This window comes from Stigmatopora nigra, chromosome 22 (assembly GCF_051989575.1).
Source record: "Stigmatopora nigra isolate UIUO_SnigA chromosome 22, RoL_Snig_1.1, whole genome shotgun sequence".
Lineage (NCBI taxonomy): Eukaryota > Metazoa > Chordata > Actinopteri > Syngnathiformes > Syngnathidae > Stigmatopora > Stigmatopora nigra.
The window spans coordinates 3,525,620-3,552,297 of NC_135529.1; the positions used below are offsets into that span (position 1 = coordinate 3,525,620).

Sequence of the window (26,678 nt, forward strand, 5' to 3'; positions counted from 1 at the left end):
CATAAATTGAAGATTACGCACTGCAAGTCCAACTACTAATTTAAACGAAATACTTGTATAACCTTTTGTCTACCTCGGATCGAAATATCGATTGGAATAAATAATTAAATATAGTAGGCCCATGATTTCTTCCAAAACAAAGAGAGGTTTAATCCATTAACACTGTCCCAAATTACAAGCTAATAATGTTTTCTTAAAATGGACATGAGCTAATGCAAAAAAAAAAAAAACACCCATGTTTTTAAAGGTCAAATGCAAAAAGTTTTTATATAACAATAAGCAAATGTTTGAAGTAAAGTAGTGCTGAATCTTCGCTCCATTCAGATTTTTTACTTGAAAATGTGTTCATCTTTGGAGCCACATTTTCCCTGAAAACTTGTCAAGTGCTCGGACTTCGACCCCCCCGCGCCCCAACACTGTACTCCGACCACCTGCTCCTTTCCTCCCCACTTGTTAAATAAGACATATGGATGTAAATCTATAACGATGGTGCACACGTGTTGAATAATTCATGTGTTGAAGGGACGTCATGTGTCGCACCCACGCTGGTGGGCCACGTTGATGTTAATGCGTCCCCGCACTGTGAGAAATGTTTGGCGTGGCTAGGCTTGCACATCAAAGTGAGTATGTGCTGCAGTGTGTGTGTATTTGTGCCCATGTATGTGTGTATGGCAGGCTGATGCATCCTACTGCGACTTGCAGAGAAGCCCCGGAGCTTCCCTCTGCCTTCTCCTATGCCACTGGTTCTTCGGCGTTACATAACGATCCTCCACTCGTGCGTTCCCTTTCAGGAGCTCTGTACTTATGTTATGTGGATATTTTGGATTAGATTTGGGGGATCGATTTGTTCTGCAATTTCTTGAAATCTGCCTGTGATATCTATTTTGTAGATAAAATTGAGTTGATTAGTCTGAAAGATTTTTCGAGGGTACTAAGAAACCTCTTTTCTGGGGAAAATTACTCAAAAGAAAGCACAAATTTATGTTTATGAATGTAGTTAGCTTTTTAAATTAATGACTTCTTTTATCATCTCAAATTTCTGCTAATGTATAAAAAGAAAAAAATTACTCTGGTTTTAAAACTCGCATGACCCTCTTGAGGATAACTGGATCAGAAGATGAATGAATTAATACATTTCATTGATAGCGGTTTGTTAATGTGCTCTATGAATAAAGTAGAGTTGAATTAATTCACAATACAAAAAGTCGAATAGATCCATCAGCCAGTAAGTAAATAATAGTGTGAGTCAAAGTACTACATCCAAAGGTGGTACTCTTTGTTGCAGCAGGTGCGACCGCTTTGCTCTGGTCTTACTCAGGCGAACAATAATAGCTGTAACATGACACGTTGTTGATCTCTGTACAGAGCTCTCCATTTGTATGTGCCCTGCATTGTCACAGAGTGGTACACCTGGAACTCTAATACATGGCAGGGAAAAGAAACCCTAGAAAATAGCAACAAATGCGTTCATCCTGTTAAATGTGCATTATCAAACATTCATTTATAGCAATCAGACTAATGAGGAGCAATGCAAAAACGAATAGCTCTAGTCAAGCACGTAAATGGTTGTATTATTTTAAAAAGTTCATGTGGGGGGACTGCCGTACCATAAACAAACAATTGCAGTTACATAATATTCCTAGTCCATGTTACCTTGTACATCATTTTAGGTTCGAGTTAAAATATCGAGAGTGATAAGGTATAGTTATATTAGTAATAGTAGACAAAATTATGGGATTTGTATTTGAGTTGTGATAATTGACTAATCACAAAAAATAATTAGGGTCTGGTATTAATGTATGTTAAATGCGGGCTCATATGTCAAATTCCTTATTCATCTGCATGTAACTATTAATAAGTGAGGCACATTCTTCTCAGTGCAGTCTTGACTCCTAATTTTCCTCTTTATTTCCTCTTTTTGCCAGCCATTTCATGGACGTGTAAATGAAAAGGAGGTGAAAGTTTGACTTTTAAATGTCACAGTAGCCATGACTGCACACACACGCAGATGGGGGGGGCTCATTGCTGCGTGCCCCTGAGTCGCTGCTGTCACATTCAGTCAGGACACAAAGCCTCGACACCCCACTGCATTCGTGTAATAGCAAAAGGCCAAGAGCAATATTAGTATTTTTGTACATACTTGTTTATATAGCTTTAGACAAAGAAATACTGTATTACTAGTTAAAAGGGAAGTGCTGAAGCGGCCCAGTGGGTGAGTGGTTGGCGTGTCGGCCTCACAGTGGGAGAGCTGGGTTCAAATCCAGGTCGGTCCACCTGGGTGGAGTTTACATGTTCTCCCTGGGCCTGCGTAGGTTTTCTCCGGGTACTCCGGTTTCCTCCCGTATTCCAAAGACAGGCATGGTAGGCTGATTGGACACTCTAAATTGCCCCTAGGTATGAGTGTGAGCGTGAATGGTTGTTTGTCTCCTTGTGCCCCGCGATTGGCTGGCCACCAATCCAGGGTGTCCCCCGCCTCTGGCACTAAATCAGCTGGGATAGGTTCCAGCACCCCCGAAACTATGATTTCACCGTACATTCAAAAAGCATGTATATATTATTTTAGGTTTGTGTAAATGTCAGCATGAAAGGTTGTTTCTCTACTATACCCTACCCTTAAAATGTCTTATTCTGTCTGATGCGTTAAGCGCACCACTCTTTAATTTTTATCTTTCTCCATGGTTGTGAAATGGAAAAGCTGACTGTCCTAAAAGCGAGCAGGGAAAAAAATATTTTGAGCGTAGAATGATGAGGTGTCAGGGCCCGCCCACTAATTTATAATATTATAGAACACTAACGTAGACGATTTTGGGTTCAGTGTGGAAGGGCGTGTGCAGCTCAAGCTGGTGTTACTTTTTTCCTACACTTTGTAGACGGAAATTTTAGCGGAGATCCTTTTCAGCTGGAATATAATTTTACATCCTGCAAAGATTCTCCTAAACTGTAATTACTTTAACAGTTTAATGTCACACAAGTCCCCTCATGCACACAGGGAACGCACTTCCCATATGCTGTTCCATCTTTCATAATTAATTTCCTTGAATGAAATTCAGGCCAGTTTGTAAACTATATCATCAGAACAACATCGCTTTTTTTGTTTAATCATTGATCTTTCCCATCTGGGTCCAACAATGTTTTTCTTTTTTTTTGTTCAATGAATTGGCAGTAATTCCTGAATAGCCGGGTCATTACTCGGCCGTACCACCTCTCGGTGGAATTTCTAATTACGGTACCATTGACAATCAGTCCATCAAGTGTGGTGATTAAGACTACGGCCAGACAGCCGGCGTAAGTGGAGAGTAGTCAGCCTGAGCGTTTCGACCGCAACAGTGACACAACGTTGGTGCAATGCAGTAGACGTCTATTTTTGGAGGGGCTTGAGCAACGGAGCTGAGAAATGGAGGTGCTGGGGAGCACCATTTGACTGGCAGGGAGGAAGGAGGGTGCCTTTGCCAGCAGGAAATGGGGACAAGGTGCAGATGCAACAGTGTCTTTTGGAATGAGGAGATTGTAGACATCAGATTTAGTTCCAATTTACAGTATTTAGATTAGATTAGACCATTCAACACAGGAATTGGTTTGGGATTCAGCTTGATTCAAAGACAAGTGTGGTATGTACACTATGTAGTTTAATTTAAGATCCTGAAACTGCATGTTTTTGAATGTGTGCGCGTGCCAACTAAGACAAAAACATGGTGAAAACCCACGAGTGTACCTAAAACTGGCAAATTGTCACTACTTATGAGGACAATTGGTATAAACAATCGATAGGGCATTGTACATTTGAATCTAACAGGCATAATTCCAAGACCAGAGATTATCAAAGCCAATGCCAAAAGTAAAATAATGCAATTCTTTACTGCTGAAGACAGACTTTAGTTGTTTGTATTGCCTTTTTTCAAGTTTTCAAGAAGGTTGTTCTTTTCTTTCACAGGAAGAGTCAGCAATTCAAAATTATAAACATTTAAAAGAAATCACCACCTGGTTTTCAAGTGCTTGAAATTTATAATTTCCAAATGTCACTTGAAGTCACCATGTTGCCCTTCACCTCACCTAATAGGTACTGATCTGATTACAAATTGTGTATCTCCAATGGTGAATGAGTTACCATTTGCTGAAATGCCACTGTGTGCGCTTGTGTGAATAGTAAAGATGAGGGCTGCTGCCTCTAGGCTTCATGCACAGCATGAATAGAAGTGATGGACAGGTTACCTTTGTCAAGGAAGCTAAATGTTTGTTAGTTTCCAAATGTTGTCACCTTTCTGGAGAAGATCAATTTCATTTAGATACACTGAATAGTTTGCAATGACAAACATAAGGATGCCTTACTACTAAATTCTCAAAAACATTCATATTAGATTGATTGGGTACTCCAGAATTTTCCATAACTGTGATCGTGAAAGTTTATTTGTATATGTATGTGCTGCAATTGGCTGGCAGCAGGCCCCAACAACTCCAAAACATTTCTAAGGATTTTTAAGAATGATTTATTCTAATTTTTGAATTCATATCTACATATTCTTACATCACCGGGCAATGCTGTTCATAACCTTAAAATAAAATTAGTTGTCATTTATCACATGTCTCCATGGAAACACTAATATGATAGGCTGCGATATTTTCTTCTTTGGCTTTGAATTATAATCGTTAGTTTAGGGACTGTCCTTTGAAGCCTCCTAAATAAAGTTTTTCCTGTCACTGCTTTTACGACAAACGTCCTCCTCCTCGTGCGCACAAACTGGCCACAGTCTCCCAGTGGAACCGCAACTCAGCCCCGGTGTTGGCCACAAGTGGATTCCTCACCCTTTACCACATACTCCACCCAGCCCACGAATCCCAAGGTGCAAGCTGACAGAGGAAGCAAGGCGGTTGTGTCTCCTGGCAGTGTTTGAGAAGCTGCTGACGTGCGTGTCGGGCAGGAAGTGTGCAATAAGCAACGCTAGATCCTGTTTTTCAGACCGCAAGCAACTGGAGGCCTGCCACTGTATATGGCTTGTTGTGCAAAACACACACACACTCACACTAACACAGAGAATGTGCTCACCTCGACCTCTAGTCAAAACTTCCTTGTAAATCACTCTCCTTACCTAAATTCCGAAATGGATGCCTGCACGCAAAGGCACACGCTTCCTACAATCAGTGTCAATCATGCATGCGGGGAGGTTGTAGTTATCTTCACACCTCAGTGCCTATGAATGACATCATGACGTACGACTTTCTTTCACATTTGTAAATGGGCTTTAGTTTGTCCACACCAAGGCAGCAGTATTTTTGTAACGAGGTAAAGCTCTGCAATTAGTAAAACTTGAACAAATGTTGGTAGTTAACATAAAACACTATTTTGAGCTAAGGTTTCAACCAGATGTACTCTTTTGAGTTAAGTGTGATTGGGAACCATAGCAAGTATTGGGGCAGTGTAGAGATGTAATTTTTTCACTTCTTGAATGATTTGGAGGAATACAATTCTTGGCATTTTAAAGAAAAAATGTTAGGATGACTGTAGTTGTGCTTCTTAGAATATCCATTCAGTTATTATATCGTGGACTCCTGCCATTCTGGATGCTCATGCAGTTTCCTCCCACATTCACATGGGTGTTGATTGTGCCCAATTGGCTGGCAAACTTGTGCGGGGGAAGCCCTCCATTTTCTGCTTGAAGTCAGCTCTGGTGGGTTTTGCACCCAAGAGGGAAAGTAGTATTGAAGACTGTGTAGTTTGACTCAAAAATATGTTGGCTCTTAATTAAAAGAACAAGAAATTATTTAGATTTTTTTGGTATGAGTGAGAACATGGCACTAATATGATTTCCGATAAGTAATGGCTACCAAAACCTATTTGGAAACCATTTATTTATATTATTTCCATTTATATATGTAGTTTTCGGGGAATTTTAAAGGTGTGGTAGAATATCTTCCTTTTTAAAGACAACACTAGTTTTACACTCCCACACAGTTGGTCATCAAATTGTGCTGTGCAGGCAATGGATATTTGTTTGGATTTTTTTTTGTTGGATGGTAAATGTCAGATTAAATTTGCTTGATCATAGCACACTTTTTCAGCCAGTACCAGTTGGATAAGCTTGAGGCCAGATTCACAGGCTGCGTTGTGTTGAATGAATGTTCCCGAGCCCACATGGTAATATCCTTTGCACGATGCTGGCTTTTAATTCGGTGCGGTCTCAGGATTAGAAGGTAAAACCCTTTTGCTGTTGGTGCAGAGATTTCTCCTGATTCTCTGAATGTGCCACAGAGGATGGAATCTCTTAATTCCTTCAATATCTACATGGAAAATCGCGTTAAAATCTTGCACTATTCGTTCAAGTACTTGTTCAATTTCACCCCATTATTACTTAAGAATGGCTGAACTTTTGGGGATGTTTTTTTTCTAGTTAGTGTATCATCAAACTGTTCTAACTGTCCCAGTCTAACGTACATCGTCATCTCTTTAAAATGTGTTGTAGGGATCAAATTCAAAATGGGAGAATATTTGAAGGAGGGGAAAACAGGCATGTTCTACTTAAATTTTAAATATCTTTTCCTGAAAATTATTCAATTAAATACAAGTTGAATAGGATTTGCAAAAGAGTGTATACTGGTTTTATTGGCATTAAAACTGGGATACAATACATACTGTGTCTACTATGTGAAATTATAACTTTTTACTCAATTTCCCAATTAAATCATACATATGTTTTTTTCAATATATAAACAAAACTCAAAGTTGTTGGTGGGAAATGAGGATTGTATGTTCCTTATAGTAGAGTTTTTTTTTATTTTTTAAATCCCCTTTCATCTCTTTAAGGCATTACTCTCACACTCAGGAATTCAAAATGCTGTAGAAGCTGTGCTTGCGTGGTCATAATGACGTCATTGGATAAACAGAGGCGTACTCCGTGAAGAAAAGAAAGGTGCAGCAGCAGATGGATTGACGAGGGTGGAATTACTTGTGTAAACATGTGTGCGCATATACAGTTTGATTTTTTAAAAAATATTTTTTGGAACATGTGCACACGTGTGTGCGCGCCTACAAGCCCCTGTGTAGACACGTTGTTCAGGAATGGTGCGCAGCCACGTATGGTAAGAGGATCAATAGGTTTTAGCTAAGGGGAGAACGAAAGCACACATCTTACACAGGGTCAGGACATCCCACACAGGGAGGAGGGGAAGAGTAGGAGGAGGAAGAGGAAGAAGAGGAGGAAGAGGAGGAGGCAAAGGGAGGTTCGGATGGTTCATTGTTGTTGTTGTTATACCTCCTCCCTCTTTTTCTCTGTGCCTATTTCCTTACTTTCCTCTGCGATATGATGAGAAAGTATACGAGACGAAGCTAGTCGAAAGGTTTGCAACATGCTCGATCACGCCAACGCCACTCCTCCTCCGCCTCATCATCCCGCCGCTGCCCGGCTGCTCCCTGTCAGCTGTTCTCCGGCGGAATGACTCCCTGAACCCGGCTCACCATGTGGATGCGGGGCAGCATTTCCAGACCTTTGCTGGAAGAATACCAAGGAAAAAAGGAGCGGTGTCGGCCCAGAGGGCTTGGCGTGGGTGGACACACTGCTGGGAGTCCATACGCTGCAGTTTTTGCACTGGGATTTAATATGTATTTTAATAGTTATATCATTTTCATGGATTTCATGGTGCTACTTTATTAGGAAGCTTTTTCGGACTTTTAAATATACCTTTTTGGCCAGCAAGCATGGGACACTACTACACATGATACCGGTGTTTGCTTGGTCTTTGCCTGTGGAGAGAGTACTTGAATCCAAGCTTGAAAAGAGCTGAGCAAAACTCAGCATGAAGCCTGGCTTGTGTCCAGGCGTCTCCAATGATAGGACCATGAAGCATCTTAGCCACTATCCCTTTAGAAGACACTCCTGGATCTGGTGAGTTTCAGTAACTTACTGCTGTTGTTCTTTCCCACCCATGTAATCTCTATCTAGGAAATATGTGAAACTGGGCCCACATTTCCTGGCATTTTTTCGTCCACTACAAATGTAAACAAAGGGGGAAAAGATCTATTGCAACAAGTTGATGTTTACTACTTTTGAGCAGCTATGGGAAGAAATAAGCTCTATAAATGTCGTTCTCCGTTGTTGGCATTTTCTGCTGTCTGGTGTTTATTAGTCATCTCCTCTGAGGCTGCACGATCTTTCGGGAATAATGTAGTTTTACCCTGTCTTTGTATGCTTTCGAATGAGAGAAGGCTAGTACAGTTAAGGCGATTGTGTCAGCTGGAAGTGCTGTTGGGAATGGCAACTTGTTTCCTTTTTGCAAACAATGGACATTAAAGGGAAATGAGGTTAATTTTTCATAGTTTAAACCAGTTTGTCTTGTTGTTTTCTCCAGCAAATCTCAAAATGTGAATCGAATAGTGCAAAATAGTTTTTGTAGATTTCTTTTTTTCTTCTTTTAAATTTAATTTTTAGGTCATATCAACATTTTTTCTAATTCATACATTATGTTTTTCCTGTTAACTATTGAGTGGGATATTTTTCAGTCACTAATGGAGTCAGGAAATGTTCTAGATACAAAAAATTAAGAAAATCACATCTTTGCTAGGCAGGGAAAACATTATTCATATTTTATACATAGGCAAAACAGCTTGACAATTCTGATTGCCTGTGTAAAAGAAGAATCTAATTCAACTATGAGGCTGAAAAGTTCAATCAATGTAGTATTCATTCATTCATATTTATTCACATGTTAGAGTAAGAGGTCCTATTCTTTCAGATTAGTGTCATTTTAGGGTATCAGCTGCTACTTTTTGCTCTCCATGGGAACCCTGTGGCCTTTATGACAAAATCAATTTTGCTCTGTAGTCCGGGGTGTCATGATTATGTTGCCACTTGAGGTGTGTTCATTGTCTCTAACAACTGGCAGAAGTGTTCCATTTGACAAGTTTGACAACAGGGTTAGGGCTTGTTTAACAACAACAACAACAACTAAAAATCACCAATAACTCCCAGGACTTCCTTCACTAGATGACAAAATATATTTCATTTCAAAAAAATCCAATTTTTACTGTGTTGTGTGGGGAAATTGCTCAACACAAACAATGCCAATATTAGCTTCTATTTCATTTCTGTCTCTTTAACAGAAGTGTCTCGCCTAAATGCACCAGTAAAATAAAATCCCAGTTTCAATATTTTGATTTACTAACTTATTTGTTTTTCAATCGCGATGCTTGCTTGTAGCACCAGCAGGGGTGAATCTCAGATATTTACCATTCAGTAGGGGGCACAAAATGCTTCTGTGTCTGGCTCTCCTCTGTCACTCGTGCCGTTATATGGTAATTCTGCCTTCAGTTTTAGATTCGATTAGATTCGATAACTTTATTCATCTCGTATTGGAGAAATTCACTGTCACAGTAGCAATATGGAGAGAATACAGACACAGGAAAATACACTTTTAGATTTTAAGATAACGGGTTGGAAGGATGATGTCAGACGACAGCATGTTGCTCTGCATGTCCTAAGCAACATGTTTCACTTAATTTTTGACAAATATTTTTCTTCATTTTTTTCAGTGTTTTTGTTGATCCTTTAATACCATTACTCTTTGTTTATACTCTACACTATCTGTTTTGTGGTCTGTGAGACCATTTATGCGTCCCACGGGGTGCGCAGTGCAGCGTTAACCTAATTATGAACTGATTTGAAGCATATCAGGCATGTTTCTTACTGATATGTCTCAGTTTCTGTGCATGGGCGCTAACGTGGAATGCCACTTTTTGCCCACAAAGACCTCACTGTTTCACCTCCTTTTTTCTTTATTTTTTTTTCCCCCCTAAGAGGAAGCAACGACTCACTTGACCAAAAAGATTGTTTAAATCATTGTGTTTATTATACTTGAGGTTTTCTTTTTACATCTGGTCAAAAATGTTCTTTATTTTCAACCTATCTTGCTTGAATTATCATCCACAATTTTCTTCACTTCTTCACATATTGTTGCTATGCATTTTTTTGCATTCTATTTTGTAAATGTAAACCCTACTGCTTTCTGGATAGTTGCCATTGGCCCTTGCAATATAAAAGGTGACATTAACAATACAAGACACCAGAAAGCCCATAAAACAAGTATCCTTTAATTCAGAGGTCTCCAAACTGGTCCTCGAGGGCCGCTATGGGTGCAGGTTTTTGTTCCAACAGATCCAACACAAACCGTTTTAACCAATGAGATTTCTTCTGAAAAAAGAAGCACCTGATTGCACTTTTAGTATACCAGATTGGTGGAAAGGTTTTCTCTTACATGTTGGAATGAAAACCTGCACCTACTGGGGCCCTTTCTGGAATCGTTAGTGGACCACTGCTTTAATTATTCATCCTCATTTTCACATAGGAATGGCACATTTTATTGGAACACCTGGGAACTGTTTCAATTTGTAGCCAAGTGCCCTAATAGTTTCTTTTATTGATGAAAACAGACAGAAAATCATTTGTGCATTATAATAAATCAGGTTGTGAGTAGTCAGTCGAATAAAGTCACTGGAATGGGACAAAATGCTTTCTCCAGCTGGAGACAACCCTTGAGGCCTTCTAGACAAAGTATATCAATACATAGTATAAAATTAAAGCATGACAATAGAAATACGAGTCTTTAGCCACACTATGTCTCTGATGGCAATTTCAGGCAGGGCCACATGACACCATACTTTAAAAAAATACCACTGCAAAAGCTCCCCAAAGCCCAGAGGCAGCTTTGACGTCACATCGATTGCAAATATCCATTTCTCTTTCAATTTGATTTATCTAGCCACACTGTCCGTACAGCAGCTGCTACACGCGGCAGCTCAATCTACCGTTCATCTCTCCTACAAAAGGAGAGAAGACGGACAGATCAATAAGGAAGAAAGAGCACCGAGCTAGCACCTGTCAGCTTTTGGAAATTAGCAACCTCACTTTTGTTTTGACTCAATGGCAACTAACTAAATGGGAATGACTGATTGTATTTTAGGAATTTGAAATGTGGTTGATTTCATCACTTTCTTCCAATTTTCCAAGTGGCAGGACACCAAAACGCTACAAGATAATGTTTAAAAGCCATTAGAAAACATAATTGGAGCCAGTGTTATGTCAGTGCGGTTTTAATCTCACAATGTGGTCCTCGACGTGAATGTCATTTACAATGGTGTACAACTCTGAAGTGTGGTTTTACATCATTGCATAATTAGTATGCAATATGTGAAACTACACTTCATCATCACAGTATGACATACTGCAATGATCAAAATATTGTGAAATTAACTGGCCCGGATGACTTTGAACAAAAAAAAAATTAAAATATGTTTCAAAATAGGACAGCTTTTAAATCTCTAAATGGAAAAATATATGATTCCCTCATGAGGTGTTTATTATTACAAAATCTCAGACACAAACTTAACAAAAAATAGTCTCATTGCTTAATTAAAATGCTCATTAAAATTACTAATAATTACTAACTATTGTCCAACTTGTAACTCTTGCAATGTGATGACATGATGAAGGGATGAAGGCAACGTGCGATCAGACGGAAATTAACCTAATATGTGTGAGAAATCTGAGGGCCATTTGGGGGCCATGTACGTCAGCCTTGAACCCAAACAAAACCTGAAGGTGGTGAAGGAGATCCTATCAAGCCTGGGTCCTTCCTGCACCAACAAAGGAGCCGTCCACTTCAATAGTGCCACTGCCGCTAATAAATGGCAATGAAACAAAACAATGTGGCATACTGCAGTTGTGCTTGGAGGAAATCCTCTAATAATAATAATATACTGACAATGACCTTCTCTAATAAATGGCAATGAAACAAAACAATGTGGCGCACTGCAGTTGTGCTTGAAGGAAATCCACTAATAATAATATACTGACAATGACCTGCTCTCTAAGGGCATCGCGGGCATAACCTTTGTCCCCATTGTGGGAATGGTGCAGACATCTGCCAAGGCAAAATATTCATAGACTATATTTTTAATAAAATTTAGGGGGAAATTCACAATAAATACTACAAATATTACATGCCTCATTATTTTCAATATACAAGGGTTGATTGGGCCGGAGTAACAGTAGCACTACCATAGACGAGTATTTGATAGGCTGATGTATTTGAATTCACTTGTTCAGTTTTAAATACAAGTTTACATGCCACCCACATTTCTTTTCCATAAGTAGGTATTTGGAAGATTCTGTTGCTGCTCTGCTGCCATTTTTCAATGTTAATGAGGCATCGCCACCAGTACATGGCAGCAATGTGCCAATTAAGATTTGAGATAGTCTAGTTTGCTCCCACCAACTTCTTTAAAAAAATATCAGAAAATGGTGGCGCCAACAGGAAAGAAAGAAGCGGTGTTGTTTGAAAATACCTGCCTGTTATAGTGCTAGTTTTTAAAGAACAGAAAACCTTATGGCATAATGAAAGAGTGGAGTCTTTGCTCGATTGATTCGGCATATGCATGCATGCCTGTATGTAACAGTAGAAGATGATGTGGGTGTCAGTCCAAATGCTGTAGAAAGGCTTTGAAAACAACTGTAAATGTATGAGATAATGAATGGAGCTGTAGTTTGTCCATACTTTTCACACTGGTGTATTTCATTTTTATTCGCACAGATCACTAATGAGAAAAAATGTCAACGTACTAAAAAAAAATATATATAGATTCTATTCGTCATTTTTGCATGATCCTACTCCAAAGTTAATAGCAATGGAAACCTCAGTCCCTTGAAAGAGGTAGTAATAAGAGCTTTAGTAGACGGCCAGCTGCTGTGGAGCAACTGCGTCCCTTGTGGTCGGTGTCGTCGGGAGGTGGTGCCTGACACGCGTTCCGGGAATTGCCCTCATTAGCGGTGGTGCTCGGTGACGCTGACGATTTAGATGACGACAGTGTTTATGACTGGGCGTAATCAAAGACTTAGGAGGGCTTACAGAGGGAGTCCCCTGTTGTACCTGGCTGGTCCAAGTCATAATGACAGACTTGAAAGGCTCTACATTTCAACTTTCCTGCCTTCTTTCTATGGCTCACTTTTTCCCCCAAAAGCTACCCTTAACATCCACGTTTGTACAGACATTTCGGACAAATGTTGAGCCAACGCTCTCCTGCATGGACTTAGGTCTGTGCTAGCATATGATGAATCTAATTGGTTCCTTTGCAGAAACACACTTGCACTTGTACAATCCCAACTGTTACATTTTTCATCCATCTGGTAGCACGGACTTGCACATTGTTAGAATGTAGAATCAGCCGAGTCATTAAACACATCATCGTGATCGAGGGTTCAATTCCTTATGGGTTTTGACCTTCCTGTGTAAAGTTTAAAGGCAGGTTTTCCCTCTCCCTGTGTGGATTTTATCTGGGTACTCCAGGTTCTTCCAACATCCCAAATTACATGTGAGGTAGAATGGTAGAACTCTAGGTATGAGTGAGAGCGTGAATGCTTGCAATTGGCTGTTAGGGTTTATCCCGTCTATTCCCCTGAGTTGGCTGGGATATGTTCCATTGTGAAGATAATGAATGAGTAACAAAAATAAAGAAGAGGAGCAATGTGGACAGGGAGGAGAGTTGATTCAAAGGAAGATTCATTTGTAAATTGGAGCCAGGCCGTGATGCGCTTTGAAAGTGACGAGGAGGGTCTTATATTTTATTCCTCGTTTTAGAGGAAGCCAATAGAATTGACAGGGGATGCAGCTGGTGTGCTTTGTGGTAGGGGTTCGTGTACTATTATCATTCTCTTGTCATAGCCATATTTTATGTGCATTTTAACATGAAGTAAATATTAGACTTTCCATATGAATTGTGGCCTTACATTCTCATTTGCTCTGCTTTTGGTTGGATTTATCCATGGTCCCCTTGTGGAATCGTTTGCTTTTTGTGAGGATGCGCGTGGACAAGAGCGCATTGGAGTGACCTGCTCACAAGATCATGCCAATGTTTCAAGCTTGTCTTTGCGTGTGTGTATTGAGGAACATCCTGGATTTCCTAGACTGTGTTGTTGCACAATGTCAGACAGTGCCTTATTCACACAAAAAACATTTTCTTACAGTCTAATGACGTTTCCCCAAAATGTTGAGATAAAGAAAACCACAAAATAGAAGTAGGATTTTGAGGGATTTGCCATGCAAACAGTGAGGGAGAGAGAGCAAGATGCACGCAAGTTGTAGACCAGCATGTGGCCTCAACTCTCCCTCACACACACTTTTACTCGCGTAGTAGTGATGTCATCAAGGCTTTAATGAGGGATTACTCTGACATCACCGGGCCCACTGCCAGGTTAAACCTATTAGCTGCCCCATGTGCTCATGCTGTATTGCATCTCGAGTGTTGTGTGTGCGCGTGCGCGCATGTCTGTCTCCGTGTGGCCATGCGTAACGTTTAAGAGGCTTCCCACGTCCATTCATCTCTCTATCATTTTGCCACAGTGTCTGGAGAGGGAGCAGGTTTCACTGTTGTGTGCTGAGGACATGAATCCTGCATTAACTCGATGGTAGCCTCTCTATGGCACTGTCACATCTGTGTCATTGTGTTCCTGTCAACTTGAATGAACACCTTTTGTTGGTGTTCTAAATCAAAACTGTCTTATTTTTATTATTGCTATGTTAGGAATCCCAAAACATGAGAAATAATTTACATGCTCACCATTCTTATACTGTATACAAGTGAGCACATTGGATTTTGGGTTTTTACACCAAAAGACATGCAGCACAATAGCCGGTAGAAATTAAAAAACAAAATACTCACTGGACTAATCATAAGGCATTCAAAATACGGGAAAAAGTGTTTTATAGTTGAGAATATTTAATGTGTTTATGTTGTCCTGAATTGCAGAAAATAAAGGTTTTTATAGGCCCACTTTTGACAAACATGACACGATCCCAATATACCCTTAAAACTGCAGGGAAAATGTCCAAACCACCTTTAGAGAAAACAAGAAAATACATTTCCACTTCATGTTTATGTCATTAGATTACAGTATTTAAATTTGTAAGGGCTTCATCAATCTTTGGTGTCCTTTGCCAATAAGTCTGAGAACACATTAAGAGCAGTTTATTGTCTATAATGCAAAAATCTCGGTCTCGGAAACAAATGCAGGAATCAATAAACTCAGTTTGACAATCAGACCAGTTTATGTTCAGCCACGTCTTCACCACCAATGGCATGAGATTATGTTTACGTCATCATTTTTTTATTTCAATGTTCTTCCCACTGTATTGTGTTTAGTAAATCTTTTCTCCCTATCGTCATCCTCAATTTTGTCATTTCCAGCCCTTAGCAACTACATACTGATTGGTCACCTGTACCATTTCAAAACTGCCACATTGCCAAGGCAACCACGTCATAATCACAACATGGCTGGAACAGCCAAGGTAGGCAGGAAGTGCAAGACGAAGGAAATAAAAGAAATTGGCCCTCGTCACACTCTATTTCTTATCTTGAATGTTAGTCGTTTTTTGAGCGACAGCTGTGACATCAAGAGGAATAGAGTCCTCAGCCACAGTCTGAACACGCTGAGTTTTCTTATAACTGCAACTTTGCTCATTCACACACAATGCAAGATGAATAGGCAGTCTTTGTCACTCTGCTTTCCTGCGGCCTAGGTGCAGTTGCCATGGCGATAATCTGCTACCACAGTTTTTTTTTTCTCCCTCTTATTCGTCATTTTTATTTTTTATTTTTCTTTAACCATTTTAGCCACCGTTGTCGCAGCAAATTCAATTAACTCTGACGTAAGTCCGTTCTATATCAGCCTGTCAGTTAGTGGTGTAAGACTGACGGGTATACGTATCCCCCCTACCATAGTTCACCTTAGTTGTCACTCACGATTATCTTTGGTAAAACAATTGTACAAAATGATACTGCACTGAATGGATTTCTACATTAGATACGTCTTCTGTCCGTCACATGGCTTGGCTCGGCATATACTTGGTTCTCTGTCACAGTGACGCTCATTGCTTGCTAATTAAACAAAAAGGGAGGAGACAATAACATGCCATTTGGTTGACTTGCAAACTACCGTTGACCCCTGAAAAAAAAAGAGACACCGTAAAAAAAAGATTAAACCATTCAGAAGAATGCGAGTTTAAAGATGTTGGTGTGGTTCTGCAGTATGGGCAAGGGTGGAGGGATCGAAAGCGGGGTCTTGAAGTTAGAGGTGGGAGGTCAGGTTATGTGATGTAAAGAACCTTGGAAATTCTCAACTGCTTGTTTTAACTTCTGGTTTTGGAAGAGGGTCAAACAGCAAATTACTGGACCCATTTCTTCATCTCTTTGAGCTTCTGAAGGGCTTTGTCTACGATGTCTTATATTCACGTAAATAGGGTGGAAAAATACAATATTTTCCGCACAAGAGTCATCTAAAATCATTTTTTTTCCAAAAGACGCAGTGCGCCTTTTAGTCCAATGCGCCTCATACGTGGGTCAATATTGGTTAATCACTGTATGATATTCCTTTTGACAAAACTCCATCTAGTAGATGTATAACACAACTCTTAACCACTACGACTATTACTACTACTACAGCTCCATCTAGTGGATGTATAACACAATACCATACCTACTACTACTACTACTACCACCATTACTGTGATCGTTAAGGTCATGGAAAGTTGCAGCATTCACTGACACAATCCTCATGACATAGCAGAGAATACATTTGAACTCAAAGAGACAGATTTTGTTGAGCGCCTAGTATTCAGCTGTACTCAACATTCTTTCTTTTTATGCCGAGCTGTGTCTTAATGTCTGGCACTCTGGCTGCAAATCACCTGTGTACACACACGTCTGCACTTAATGTGCGGACTCTGTCCGCCTGCTTAGTTTCATCATGCATTGTTTAGCATTATGTCTGCAGGTAGCACTTTATGATGCCAAGTTTCACACATGATTACCTTGACCATGGTCAAAAGATGTAGTGTGTTCAGTGGTGTACAAAGTTGACAGGGTCTACAATCTCTTGCCTACATTTGCAACCTATATCATATTTGTATGAATCTGGTTGGGTTCTCGAGAATCACTACTACTTCTGATGTGCAATACATTTCATATGCAACTGTCCATAGATTGGTTGTTGAAGAGAAATACATTTTATCAGTAGAACCCATCATTGGCTATCTGCAAACAGTAATGCATTTTATAATGTATGTATCGCATCAGTGCAAGTATTTTGTCACCTCTGGTGAAATGGGGGCGTACGTCAAGCACAGCTGGAGACCAAGTGACGGCACTATCATCCGTAACGCTCACAGCTTAGGCAAAGCATATGCTTGATTTTTGGCGATGCGTAGAAAATGGTTGTCTGCATCCACAGGGGTATGCACGTCACCTGTCCGACATGCTTACCCAAGTCCCTACACGGGTTCTGGGTGCGTATGCCAGTGTCACATTGTTATGCACATTAACCTACAAACAACGTGCTGGATGAATGTGACAGCTGAAACACCACTGAGATTCATAGGATTGTGTTTGTTTCTATGTGCACAGTTCATAGACTTTCTAAATAGGCTTACTTTAAAAACAATGAAACATTATCACGTGCCCCATGTTCGAATTTCTGAAATCATGTAGTTTTAAAGATTTATTTGCAGATAATTAAGTCATAATGCAGGAAAAAGTGTTTGTGTTTTTTCATGCCTTATATTGATTTTATTGATTGTTTTATGATGCTGCTCTTATGCTCTGACTTTTTTTTCCTAATGACTCACTTGAAGGCACAGTACAATGCTGTACTACTGTCCTCTATTGACTCATGCTCGCTTCTGTGTTACGAGACTTCCCTCTGTTGGTTGAACATTTCAATTGCCACTGTTAAATTGAGATTTAATACCCTCATTATATTCAAATAGCTGTCGTCATTGTCTACCTGGACAAGATTTACATTATCATTGTCTCATTGTTCCTTGTCTGATTGTTTTAACTGTTTATTGTCAATATCCCTCACTGGGTTTCTTTAAAAAAATAATTTCAATAACTTAATTTGTGGGTGGCCTGGTGGTCGAGTGGTTAGGGGATTTGGCCCACTGTTCTGAGGTTGAGAGTTTGATCCCAGGGGGGGTCCTCACTGTGTGGAGTTTGCATGTTCTCGCCTGGCTTGCGTGGGTTTTATCCAGGTCACCCGTTTTCCTCCCACAAATTGACCCTAGGTATGAGTGTGACTGTGAATAATTGTCCGTTTCCTTGTGCCCTGGAATTGGCTGGCGACCGATTCCTGACCATAATAAAGTTGGATTGACTCCAGCACCCCCGCTGCCATTGTGAGGATAAGCGATTTGGATAATGAATGAATGAACTTAGTTTTCTCCTTTACATGGTATATACTATAGACAAACATTGTATGGTCTTTATATTGATTTTTTTAAAATTAGGCTTTTTCCCTATATCACAAACGTTCAGAAGACTCAGATGGAGGGTCACCTCAAATTAGCTCTAATCATCTCTAGCAGCCCCACACCATCAGTAAGGATGAGCAATACTGTTGACGAGTTTCACAACTACATCCAATTTCAATCTGTTTTCCTTTGCTCCATTTGCAAAAAATATGGGTATCTCAAAGGGTTCCAATAGTTGGGCCAAATCATCTGTTGATCATCCAGTTTGGGAAAAAATAAACGTGCACGTCAATTATCATTTATGGACCACAAGACTTTAAGGATGTGTAAGTGTGCCCATGCAGCCAGTCTAGAACATTAGTCAAAAACATACTTGATTATGAGCTGACAGATATGATAAATTAGTTTGCTCTGGATTTGCACTTTGCACCTTTGCTATTGCATCCCTCGCTCTCTCTCCCACTCTGTCATCTTTTTTCACTAAGTCACACCCACCAACCTCCCTCAATCTCTCCAATTTTCTCTCCTCCTCCTTTTCACTAAACCTCCACACTGAAGCCAGAGTCGAACCAGGCACACTTGGTTGGTGTTGGAGAAGCCCCCCTTGAGCTCCCTGAGCCCCATTCCTTGTCAAGATGAGTTTACCGGTCAACTCCGAGTACCTATCGCTGGAGAGGATAGCACGCTATCGTCACGCCTGCTCCAATGGCTCGCCCTACGCCACCAACAAGCCCATCGACATCAAACCTCGTGGCCGGAGAGGGTATGCGAGGGAAAAGGGTGGGCTAAAAGGAGTCAAGAAAGTTGTGCGTTTGCTGTGAGATCCTCAAAGTCAGCTCATACTCTAACCAATGGCTTTGCTTGCATGCTTTTGAGTCTGTTGAGTTCTTCCACCTGCTCTAGTCTCTCACTGTTTACTTAACAATGTATGTGTCTGAGTGTGTCTGTGTGTAGGGGTGTTTTGGTTCTTTGGAGCCCCTGGATAGAATGACACCTCATAAATATACAATTTTGGAATAGATAACTGATGAAACAAAGTGAATCTTCTAGATAAATTAGTGATGAATAAGATACCAATGATAACGCCAACACCAACAATCCTTTTATTTTGCGTTGGACATTTTCTTTTATTTTTCTTTATTTTATTGGTACTGGTAATGAAGGAGTGACATAAAAGCTCAAGTCTTTGTGACTTAATTTATCTTAGGTGAGGGGCTCCCGTGTTAACATTTTTTAATTTGTTTTATTTTAAAAACGCGGTATGGACTGAGATGTGGAAACACTCACGACATATGACAATGATAATATAGACTAAGTTTGAAAATCATGTTAAGAGGTAAAGCATAGCTCAAATGCATTGTCAAATACAATAGTTGAAAGTGTAACAAGTTAGCAAATGTAATGATTTTAACCATTTATCTTAAAATAAAAAACAAGCAAATGAAGACTGTCTGCACTTATCAAGGAAATTAATGAAATCTTGTTTTTAGATGAGCAGACTTGAGTCCACAAACTGCAAACCTTGCCTTGCCTGTCATGTTACTGCATCTTCCTGTGAGTGCACATGCCTGCGTGTGTATGTGCGTCATATTCCCATTTTCCTTATTTTTGCTTTTTCAGACAACAAGGTTAGCAGCAAATGAACACTCAATCAAGGTATGCGGGCGCAGCATTCGTAATTCGAGCACTCTGCATCCATTAGGGGCCCGCACAGAAAATTTTAAGACCTTATTAGATCTATTATCATGCCGCCATATTTTTGTTAGCAGCACGCACGCACTCTGTGACCTCAAGCAAACAACAATAAAAAAATATATATATTTTTTAAAAACAAGCAAGATGTATGAATGTAAAAACCACATATTTTATTGGATCTGGTGTTTTTATGTGTGTCAAGTACACGTATTTGCATACGAACTTAAGATAATGGTCGTATAGACACAGATATGGATGAAGCTTTGTCAATAGCACGCCTTTGCCATCTGTGCCTGCTGCATTTAATGCTATTTATATATGTCCACGTTTACTTAAAGCAAGCTCTCTCAGTTTTGTCGATTGATTTTTTTGTCGCTTAAATATGTGCTGCAGCCCTTTTATGGCTAGGTTAATGCTGCACTTGCAGAATAATCAGCACTAGAGGGCTGTATTGTACATCAGGGTGGGCACGTGGTATTTATTTACTTATTTTACATTATGAGGAGCCACGTAAGGTTAGAAACTCCTCAAGGTAATACTGATTCAATTGATGTAATTCAGGTTTTTGCATTAGTGGACTATTTATTCAATTATTTTTTGCCACGAACATTCTTGGTTCAAATGATTTGGGAACGTCTCATAAAATGACATTTGAAGTTGCACTTTTTGTTGTCTTTAAGAAGTTACTATAACTTGATTCATTCATTAGCGATAACTTGATGCGACTGGTCTTGACAAATTGTGACTTGGCTTGACTCCACTTAATCTTGTGATTTGACCCGACTTTCCAACAAAAGGAAAAACTTGGGATGTGACTTGGAAAAAAATCACTTGCAACCCTCTTGTGATCCCTGCCAGAAGGACTCATGCAATTGTCTGAGTCGTTCCTATTTGGAGAAGTGCCATTGTTTTATTTTTTTCCTTTCCTTTTGACGCGAGTTACCCCTAGGGGTGGTCAACAGTAGTGTTGTTGTTGCCCAACATAGTGTGTGACGTCTCTTTTGCATACCAATCAGTCGTATGGCCAAAGAGCTCATTAAAGCCACACACCCCCTTGACAAGAACCCAACTTCACTGGTGGTTGAATTGCCTCTTTGAGAAGTTCTATTATTCAACTAAGTGACAGTGGAGTTTGTATTTGTATCATTTGTTTATTTTAATTTATCCATTCTCTGATCTGCTTATCCTCACATCGTCACTAGTCTAGTAAAATGGGTTTATGGCTCAGAAAAGTTTGAGAAATGTCTTAAATTGGCTTTCAATCGGATTCAAGATGAATCATCAACGACTATCCCCGAGTGTTGATTTGAGTATTTACCAATGTGGTTTGTTTGTGTGTCTGTGGTGACGCCCACACCCCATACACTATGTACATGGAAGCTTACCAGCTTATATACATACACTGAAGCATTAGCAACTTGCATTCACCTCAAGGCCTTCACCTCTCTCTCCCGTCGTCATCGTCATCGCCACAACCGCCTTCCTTTTATGACATGAAAGGCTGTGCGTGCAATTGAAGGGGATGACCGCAGTATTATCAGTCAAAAGGTTGCGGCAGCTCATTTGTTTTGGCTTCAATGGGGTCTGCAGATGGACACAGTTCCATCTGCATGTTTTTATACGCTGTGCTTTCGGTGAACAAAAGGAAACCTTACGCTGACTGATGTCACTATGCTGCCACTTGTCTGTGGTCACTCAAAAAGGTTCAAAGCTGCTTTTAAGATGACCTCGGGGCTTCCTGGTGTTAGACATCTTGTCTGCATGAAAGAATATGAAAGAATAACTGTTGAATCAATGTTTTTGGTGAAGAACCTACAGCCAAGAACATTCGATCACACACTCTTTACATTTTTGTTTTCTTTAAATGACAATCAAACTTTTCTGCCCCACCTTTATTAGATGCTACGTGTCAGAGGTCACTCACTCACTACCTATCTGACATACAGCAAATACACTGCATGGCCAAAAGTACAATTATTTGAGTCCAAATCTCGGTGTGTGGTTTGTTCCAATATTTCTTTCTAAAATATTTTTCAATCATGTATTTTTCTAGGGTTCAAAATGGGGGGTTTCTAAGGGCTCAAAGGAATTACTGATGAGAATTTCCCATGCACCTCAGTCCAATCATCCAGTCTAAATTGTGATTTTAACATTTGACAGACATTCATGGGAATCCTTTGGAGATTCTCCTGCTCTCTGAGTGTATTTTCTATAGATGGGGGAGAAATCTATTCTATAGTAAACTTTTCTGGAGTAGCAGTTTGTCTTAGGTTGCCGTGGAAGCATGGTTGATTGACTTGAGAGAGTGTAAGGATGCCTGGGAGTTAGAGTGGAGTGAAAGCAAATCCCGCCCTTTGAGGAATTACTACGGCCAAAACAACCCCTCCCACTTCTACTCAAAAGCCAAGCTGCAGCTGGGGAGTGAAGCAAAGAGCGAGCGAATAGTCATGTAACTCTTTAAACTCCAATGAAGGGGTCGAGGGTGAGGAGTCGGGAAGTGGAAGCCTGGAAGTTGTCTGGATTAAAAACAAGAAGGACTAAGCGTTCAAAGGGTGTTGGGAATCATCGGGAATACTGCAGACTCGTTTCAAGGGAGCACCAGAGATCTGGTTCTGGTCTGTGTGTGTATCAGTATAAGTAAAGCTGTCGAATGTGGATGGGAAGGCGAAAACATGAGTATCATTCTAAAGCCAAGGTCACGCTCCACCAGCTCCCTGAAGAACACAGAAGGAATATGGTAAATATGTGTGTCTGGGTCTGCGCGTGTCCATATTTCGGTGTATTTGTTTGGCACACACCATTGTTAACCACTACCTTCCTTCCTGTTTGGGTTTCACTCCCTGTTAGTTAAGTCCACCGTATGTTAAAAATGGTGAAACATACTCCACGGTCTCTGCTTGACAAGCACCCATGGAGTCAAGTTTTTCATCGTAGCGATGGAAATCTGTCAGTTGGAGGCAATAGATGTCAAGATACACACTTGCTGGAAACCCCTCAGTTACCTTTCTTTTATCTCCAGTGTATGTTTTTTTGCTTAGCTTTAAAGTACTGTTCAATTGATTAACAATACCCATTTTTATTTATTACTGCATACGTTATTGGATTGTATTTTTTTATGATTGGGATTTACAAATAAAACCTAATTTTATGTCTAATAAATTAAGATAGGTGGATTTACTTTAACTGAATTAGGCACTTCCAATACTACCTCAGCAATATTCCTCTTGCAAAGTAGTCTTGGCAATGTTTAAAAAAATGTTTTGGTCAAATTATATATATTTTTATATATTTCATGAATGGCCATTATTAAAACATTTTTTCTTTTCTTTTGGAAAATGTGTGCTTTAAAAACTATTATAAGTAAAGCAAAAGGCATGAACTTTATGATTCAAAACATGTTATTTAAATAATCCTACATCCATGTGCTATTTTAAAGCGATCTTGAAAATGACTATTATATTATACAACCATAAATGATTGGAGAAAAATGACTTTATTTCAGTCCTCCATACAAAAGAGAATTAAATGACTAAGAATACAAGTACAAAAAAATCAACAATTTCAATGATCATCTACAAGTGCAAGGTACTATTTATAGTACATGGTTAGGCAGAGTCATTATCATTCATGTGATATAAACCACTGGTTAATCATTGGGCAAGCAGATGTGTCCCTTTAACATTTGACATGGAATGACAAAAAGTGGCACAAAATATTCATACACATTAATATTAGCGCTTGCTTACTGTATTGTGATACCCATCCCTAGTTGTTTATGAGGAAACCCCTTTCCATCTAATGCGTTCAATGCAGCTGTCAGCTGTCTTTTTGATAGGGACACTGCACTCAGTTGCTACTGTGCTTTGAGAAGAAGGATTTGCCTTAGCCAAGTAATTTATTGGAGTTATCATTGGCCTTATACTTTAACTTCAAAGTTTACTGACAGATTGCAGAATAACTACACACCTTATATGCCATTCATGTATATAATATGTCATGTATATCTTATCTCTTCTCATTTGCTGAACCCTGAATTGGTGTCCAGCCAATCGCAGAGCACAGGGAGACAAACAACCATTCACGCTCACACTCATACCTAGGGGCATTTAGAGTGTCCAATCAGCATGTCTTTGGAATGTGGGAGGAAACCGGAGGAAACCCACGCAAGCTCAGGGAGAACATGCAAACTCCACACAGTTTGAACCCAGGTTACCCCGCTGTGAAGCCGACGCGGTAACCACTCAGCCGCTGGGCCGCCCATATTACATACTGAAATGGAAAAGTGTTATGACTTTTCAGTAGCAGCACTCCAGTTAGGATAAAGGGGTCACTTCAGCCTTAAAACCGTGGCTATCTACGTCAGTGCTATTTGTCAGTCCAAGAAGTAGTATTCTTTTGTTTAGTGCTGCACATAAACAAAGATGCAGCCTGAAGCACAACCTGCCCTGCCCTCGTCCTGTCTCAACTCGTCCTTGGCTGTCAGCTCTCATTTTCCTCTGATAAATTCTCCTCCTGTCGCTTCTCTGCCATGAGGATGGATCCCAGTAAATATGCTCTTCCACTGTCACGCCGTCGACAGCCCTTCAGATAAATCTCTGAATCCTTGTTGTGACTGTGTAGAATTTCTCTTGTCTTCTATCTTTGTATTATTTCGGCAGATCTTTCAGCAGTCTTTAGTTATTGCTTAAGAATCGCATGAGATACAGTATGCAAGAGGTGTTGATGGGTGTGGGAGATAGTTTGGCCTTCTGTGTCAGAATGAGACAAACAACGTGTTTGCACCTCAATCTGACACCCTCGTGTAACATGTGTCCCATTTTCTAGGACGGTGGGAACACTGAAGGTGAAAACTGGTCAACCGTACAAACTGATTGTTCCCTCAAAGTCAGAGAGGCACATTGGGTAAAGGGGTAACATAATGTCTCACAGTTCTGAGATCAAGAGTTAAATCCCAGGCTCCACCCTTCCCGGCTGGAGTTTGCATGATCTCTCTCTGTGCCTGCAGAGCTTTTCTAAGGATAATGCGATTTCAGCCCACATTCCAACATCATGGATGATAGGCTGATTGAACACTCCAAATTATCCGCATCTCAAAATATGAGTGTGATTGGTTGTCACTTTGTGCTCGGAAATTAAATAATGTGATGAATCAGCTTTGAAAAAGTCAAAACTGGTCTCTGAAAATCAACATTTATACATCTCTAAAATCGACCTTCCCAAAAAGCAATTATTTAATCTAATTATTCAGCCAAGAGACAAAAATATAAAATCTAGCTCTGAAGATTAATACATTTCCAAGTTTAGTATGAACCAAAATTTACTCTAATCCCGGCATGAATACATTTTACATTACATTTATATTTTAACTAATTTTCTCCCCAATAAAAATAAGAACAACAGGGACAAAGTAAGTGAGTTATGAGAATTTCCTTCAGGAATCCTCTACTAACCATCAATCTTGAACACCCTTGGCTCCCATAACAAAGAGGCGTTACTGACATTAGGCATGGAAGAATGGGAATGTATGAAATGAAGTGTAGTCATCTGGCCTTTATCTGATTTCAGTTTACTGATGGCATTCACATGTGCACAAGGCCTGTTTTTTATTAGTTGAACTAGAGGCTGCGAATTCCTTGTGACAGACTAGTGGAACCGGTTGAGTGCGTGATCGTAATTTGTAGAAGTGTCATGGCTGAATAACTCAATTGAATGGAGCATTGAGAGTCAGCGTAGAGAGCAATAAGTGAATGTTAACTTTTTTACTCCGAGTCTGACAAAACGGGAGTTACCAGTTGGAGCTGACAACACCATTGGCTACTATTCACTTCTATGCTAATTTGCTCAGAATGAATGCCATTGACTGTTGTATCTAAATAGGGTCAGGACCTTAAATATATATTACTCTCTAGTGAGAACCAATACATTCATGGAATGTGTTTATAAGTATAATAATAATACTGTTGGGTATCTTGGCTTTAAGGTCGCACAATGAAAAAAAAAGCTGCTTATTTTATGTGTAAATGGGAACAAGTTTAATGGTATTTTTCACTTTTTAACCTGCAATAAAATTGCTAATAAATGAACAAATAATTCGCACAGTTGCCTAAATAAAAATGATGCAGACAAGTGCAACATTAATGATTACATTATAAAACACCAATGAAATTGGTTCATGCTTTGTTTGCTGGCTATTGACTGCCACAGGAAATCTACTCTGTTTATTTTGCTAGATGTACTGCCAAAAGCAGGTTGGCAAACTGACAAAAGATGCTACTCTGTGTCCTTAGTGTGCAAAAGCAGGTCTGGCAAATGTTTGTGTTTGAAGTGTGTTTAATTTTGTAGCTTTTTAAATTTAAAAACATACCGCTACACCGGTAAGTGTTTGTCCACAACACTGTGATTTAAAACTTTACTGTGGGTGTGTTAATAATGCGGGGAAAAAACAATAGTAATAACTTTACACTATAATCTCCGATGTTAAATGAATACACCTCTTAAAGTGTCTTTGTGAAGGATTTTTTTTTCTTCTGTGTGTTCCGATGGAGGTGTTTTTTTTTTGTCCAGTAAGTTTATATATGAATTCAATCTGACACTATGTTGTTCTAGCTCCTAGTCGTTTTCAGAGAGGTTTTCTGACATTTAACTACGCAACTTGACTCGCGTGGGAAGCTTTGTTTCTGTAGGGTCTGATATATCTTGAA

At 39.7% G+C, this 26,678-nt stretch overlaps 1 protein-coding gene across 9 annotated transcripts in view; it reads left to right on the forward strand.

The window, feature by feature from the left end:
- Nucleotides 1-26,678, forward strand: part of LOC144215971 (3',5'-cyclic-AMP phosphodiesterase 4D-like) — a 119,542-nt gene that overhangs the window by 71,134 nt on the left and 21,730 nt on the right. The window contains exon 1 of one of the 9 annotated variants that reach the window (XM_077745210.1): nucleotides 7,702-7,874. The exons of 7 other annotated variants lie outside the window; for them this stretch is intronic. In XM_077745210.1, coding sequence (XP_077601336.1) covers nucleotides 7,786-7,874 — 89 coding nt within the window. In that variant the 5' untranslated portion in view covers nucleotides 7,702-7,785. Of the gene's footprint in view, nucleotides 1-7,701; nucleotides 7,875-22,396; nucleotides 22,715-26,678 lie in introns of those variants that run through there. One more of the 9 variants, XM_077745211.1, reaches the window with a different exon arrangement.